The 4,818-nt window shown below is 43.3% G+C and overlaps 1 protein-coding gene across 1 annotated transcript; it reads left to right on the top strand.

Moving 5' to 3' along the window:
* On the top strand, window positions 1–4,243 carry adra2b (adrenoceptor alpha 2B). Its single transcript, XM_073819051.1, has one exon. It carries the CDS (start codon window positions 1,064–1,066, stop codon window positions 2,588–2,590), a length of 1,527 nt encoding a protein of 508 aa, XP_073675152.1. The 5' UTR covers window positions 1–1,063; the 3' UTR covers window positions 2,591–4,243.
* Window positions 4,244–4,818: the final 575 nt, after the last annotated feature.

Here is a 4,818-nt window from a genome sequence, read left to right as displayed (position 1 = left end):
GCGAGCCGCACCGATACTTAAAACTGTCACTGAGGTAATACGCGAAGCACGCAGGAGGCATTGCTGATTGAGATACTGTGACTGAAACGGGAGAAACACGGAGCGAGACGGAGGACAAACAGTTTCCAGACATTACACTTCTTTTAGTGCTTGGACATACCCGGCAAATATTGGCGTGCCTCTGATTCTTTATTAAGACGACTTTCTCCACTCAGGAATGTAACAGCGACACAACTCCATCAGACTCCGACATTTATCAGGGTAGTTGTTGCGCTTAAATTCTTTTTGCAAACTTGTGAAAACTGTGAGGGGAAACTGGCACATCGCCGCGCACTGCTGCGTGCTCTCTGGAGATTTATATTTAAAGCCTTGCGCTCCGTGGAGGGTTGTGCATCTGGGTAACCTAGATTTAAGTATTCCAATATATTTGTTTTGTAAGCACTTGTTAAGAATTTATAACGTTTTTTATTGGTAATTTTAACTTTAGAATATTTAAAATGTTACAATTGAATAATTGTTACTCAAATCATTTAGAAGCACAATACACTGCGGTGCATTTTCATATTGGAAATTAATCGATCTGGGCAGCATAGCTTGTATTTCTGTGTTTCTGGGCGTTTTTATTTGTTTTGTTTTAGTTTTTCTCCTTAACGTCTATAAAAACATTCAGAAGTTGATAGTTCAGAGACAGAACTGTAGATTTATACTTTATCAGAAATGATAATTAAATAAATATAATCTATCCGACGTTTAATTTATTTGATGCCTTCCCTTTAAATTAAGTTACACGTTTCCAGAATTATTCCATAAACCAGCTGACGCTTATTCCAAATAATAAAGCACCAGGGCACGACGAGATGTGACATAACAATGGCTGACATAATCTTTAGCGTAGTTAGAGATGTATTCATTCGTTTATATGTAAAACCGTTTATTTAGTTTCGACCAAATATATTAAAATATATAAAACATCTTAACGAAATTATTCAATTTATTCTGTCTAAATTCGGAATACGAATAGAGAAAATAGAGAAGATCAGTCAACTTGAGTGCAGTGGCAATCATGGAAGGTGCGTGCTCTGCCGGCGCGGGTCTGCATGGCCACAACATCAATGGCACAGGAGGCACGTCTTCACCGACTTGCAACCAGAGTATCATCAAACTCGCTCCGTACACTCCAGAAGCCACAGCAGCCTTTGCAACAGCCATCACGTTGATGATTCTCTTCACAATCGTTGGCAATATTCTGGTCATCATCGCTGTTTTAACCAGCCGCTCACTTAGAGGACCCCAGAACCTCTTCTTGGTCTCCCTCGCGGCCGCAGACATTTTGGTGGCCACCCTTATCATCCCATTTTCGCTGGCCAATGAACTTATGGGCTACTGGTATTTCCGCTCTGTGTGGTGTGAGATTTACCTGGCGCTGGATGTGTTGTTCTGCACTTCCTCTATAGTACACCTGTGCGCCATCAGTCTAGACCGTTACATGTCTATCTCACGCGCCGTCACGTACGGCCCAAAGCGGACGCCCAAACGCATCAAATGTGCCATTCTGGTGGTGTGGCTGATCTCAGCGGTCATCTCCTTTCCACCGCTACTCTCCATGAACAAGAACAAAGGTGGTGGTGATTCAGGTGGGCTGCCACAGTGTGAGCTGAACAATGAGCGCTGGTACATCTTGTACTCTACTATCGGTTCCTTCTTTGCTCCTTGTCTGATTATGATCTTGGTCTACATGCGGATCTACCAGATCGCCAAGCAGCGCACGCGATGTCCACCAGGGGAGCCCCGCAAGGACGTCCCAGAAAATTCTGCAACCCCTCAGCACAAGGTCCACACGGAGGGTCTACAAAATGGAAGAGGAGATGAAACACCCTCTGTCCTGCAGAAAAAAACAAGGCCTCCGACTCTGGCCGTGTCCCAAGTGGAGTCCGCCCAGGGGGCGGCAAGCCCCCCAGTTGGTAACAGGCTTCTGCAACCTCCTTCAACAGCACTGACACCGACCACACTGTGCCCCTCCCCGTCTCCTTCAAACTCATCTGAAATGGCTCCTCATAAACCTAAAGAGGGGAAAAAGGCGAAGAAGATCGTGAAACACACTGACAACAATAATGGAGAAAGCATGAGCTCCGACTCGGACACCGAGCAAGGTGGACGAGGGTTAGAGGTCCCCTGCACCCCGAGCGTAACGCCCAGCGGCATCCATTCCCCCGCCACCATGCAGAAATACAGAGACATGATTGCTACCGCCAAAGGCGCCAAGCTGGTGGCCCGGAAGACGAAGCAAGAAGGAACACCCAACTCAGCACGGCGCAAAGCTATGGTGAACCGAGAGAAACGCTTCACCTTCGTGCTGGCCGTGGTAATTGGCGTTTTTGTCGTCTGCTGGTTCCCTTTCTTCTTCTCGTACAGCCTACAGGCTGTGTGCCCGGAGGCGTGCGCCCTGCCAGAGCCGCTCTTCAAGTTCTTCTTCTGGATCGGCTACTGCAACAGCTGCCTCAACCCAGTCATCTACACCATCTTCAACAAAGACTTCCGCAGAGCCTTCAAAAAGATTCTCTGCAAGAACACCAAAGGCACATTCTTCTGAAGCTCCTGAGGTGGATCCACAAACATATGGCTACTCAGACTAAAAGAAGCACAATAACGGTGCTGTTGCGATGTAAACGAAGGGCTTTTGTGCTGCCTGGTGAACTGAGGACACTATGCTACTCAAATGACTCCAGGTTACCGCCTCAGGCGTTGGATTCCTGGCATTCAGGGCTAATCCAAAAATATTCACAGACATTGACAAATCAAGGCTGAAACTTACTGGGGACTATCGCACACCTGCAAGGACAAGCCACATGGAGGTCAATACAAAGGTTATTGTGTTTTTTATTTCTGTTACTCGCCTTTCTACGAACACCAGGCCTTGGAGATACTGCAAGCACAGATTTCTCTGAGGATTTCAAAGGTACACCATTCAGAAACTTAACATACAGCTTTTCCATGCTGATTGATCTACCAGTGCCTACACAGCATTACTTCTGAGGAACAAAGACGTGAAATACTCCTGTGGAAATCCTTGCCAGGGGCAATGTGTATGAAATGAGCTGACGCAAGTTTCTCCAATCGAACATTAAGGCTTCTTGGGACCGTGGGGAAGTTTTCCTAACATGCTGTGATGCAGAAAGGCTCTGTGAATACAGAACACCTGTCATGGATGGAAGCCTTTCTGATAGCAAACTGTTTATTACAGGAACTTTAGATAAGTACTTTTCATTTTTAATATGACTCTTTGCATCATCAAAAATGACTTTAGACTGTGTCAGATGACACAAACTCCTCCTGATTTCACTGGAGGTGCTCATTCTGACTTGGTTCAGCACTTTTCTTTGTATAAAAAAGAACAAATTATCATTTGTTGGTGTACACTGATCTACTGCACCCTAAATGTCTGAACATTCAGCAGGGTGATACTTTGGGACTAAGGGCTGATGCTTTCTATTTCTTTGGTCATTGTCTTTTTGCTAATGATCCCCGTGTGTGTGAGCAAATATTGCGAATGGGTATGTGTTGATGTGTGTTGTCTGACTGCCGTGTATGTTTGGAAATGGATGCTGTGTGTGAGAGGGTGTGCGAATGCTGTTGTGTGGAGGTTTTTTTTGCGTGTGTGTGAGTTCACATCCCTTCCCTGATTCCACTGGCACCAGTTCAACTATATATGTATGTGCTTGATAAATGTGGCTGGTTTGCCATATCTGCCAGTGCTTATGATTCAGCTACTTCTCGTGCCAATGCTTTGACATGTTTTGCTGCTAAACTCATTTAGTATCTTCTTAAACCAGAGTTTATTTCAAAAGAATCTTTTTATTGCAGGTCATTTTGAATCAATTAGGAGTCTAAGATGAGAGCTGTAAATTATTATGTGAATGATTTTGTATTTATTTATCCTGCTATTTCTTATTGTTTCCCCCGTATATATATATAGATATATATATTTTCCATTTTTCCCCAAGGGGAAAACAAACATGAGGAGTTCAGTTTTAGCTACAACACGATTAAAAATCCTTCTACTGTACTTTTTTTTTTTTTTTTTTTGTAAGTGTCAGGACATTGCATTCGGGCTGCATTCTCAAAAGCTTTGCAATTGACGGGCTCCTGGTAACTGTATCCATTTTGCCTCCTGGGCTCCTCTTTCTTCAGTGTAATGCTGTTGGTTTTCCACTGCTCCTGAAAAATAAAACCACTGAGCTGTGTGTGCCAACTGACTCATTGCTGTCAGAGAATAACTATGGCGCTTTTAGTGCAGATGAACAGATTTCTATGTCGATGCACGTCATTGGGACACATTGAAGATTATGCAAAGAAAATTAGATTTTACTTATGAAAACCATGCATTTAAAATTCTCCAAAATAGCTCTAGAACAAAATTGTCAACAGATTCTTGTTTTCAAGTGGAATGGACTACAGTAACCTCACTATCCTCATACATTAATGCAAATATACTAGTGCCTACTCTAGATATAGAGAGAGGAAATTTGTATTCAAAAGGGCAGATGTTTGGATGTATTAGAATATGAGATTAATTGGAGCTCTGGCAGATCTATGTTGATATGGTCGGATAAACTCTCAGTCTCCCTTAAGGTCAATTTGACACCCTCCAATCCTTTTTAAAAAATTAATATTCACCGCCATGATTGCATTAGGAAGGGTGATGTTTCTGAACACAATGCAGCCATGGGATTGAGGATTAATACTGGACTGAGTTTAATACTTAAAACGCAGGTTCAGCTTCTTTGATGTTAATTGCCTTTTTTATCAAGACAGCACTTT

This window comes from Garra rufa, chromosome 15, assembly GCF_049309525.1.
Source record: "Garra rufa chromosome 15, GarRuf1.0, whole genome shotgun sequence".
Lineage (NCBI taxonomy): Eukaryota > Metazoa > Chordata > Actinopteri > Cypriniformes > Cyprinidae > Garra > Garra rufa.
Note: the sequence above shows the minus strand (reverse complement) of the source record. Positions and strands in the feature narration are given on the sequence as shown.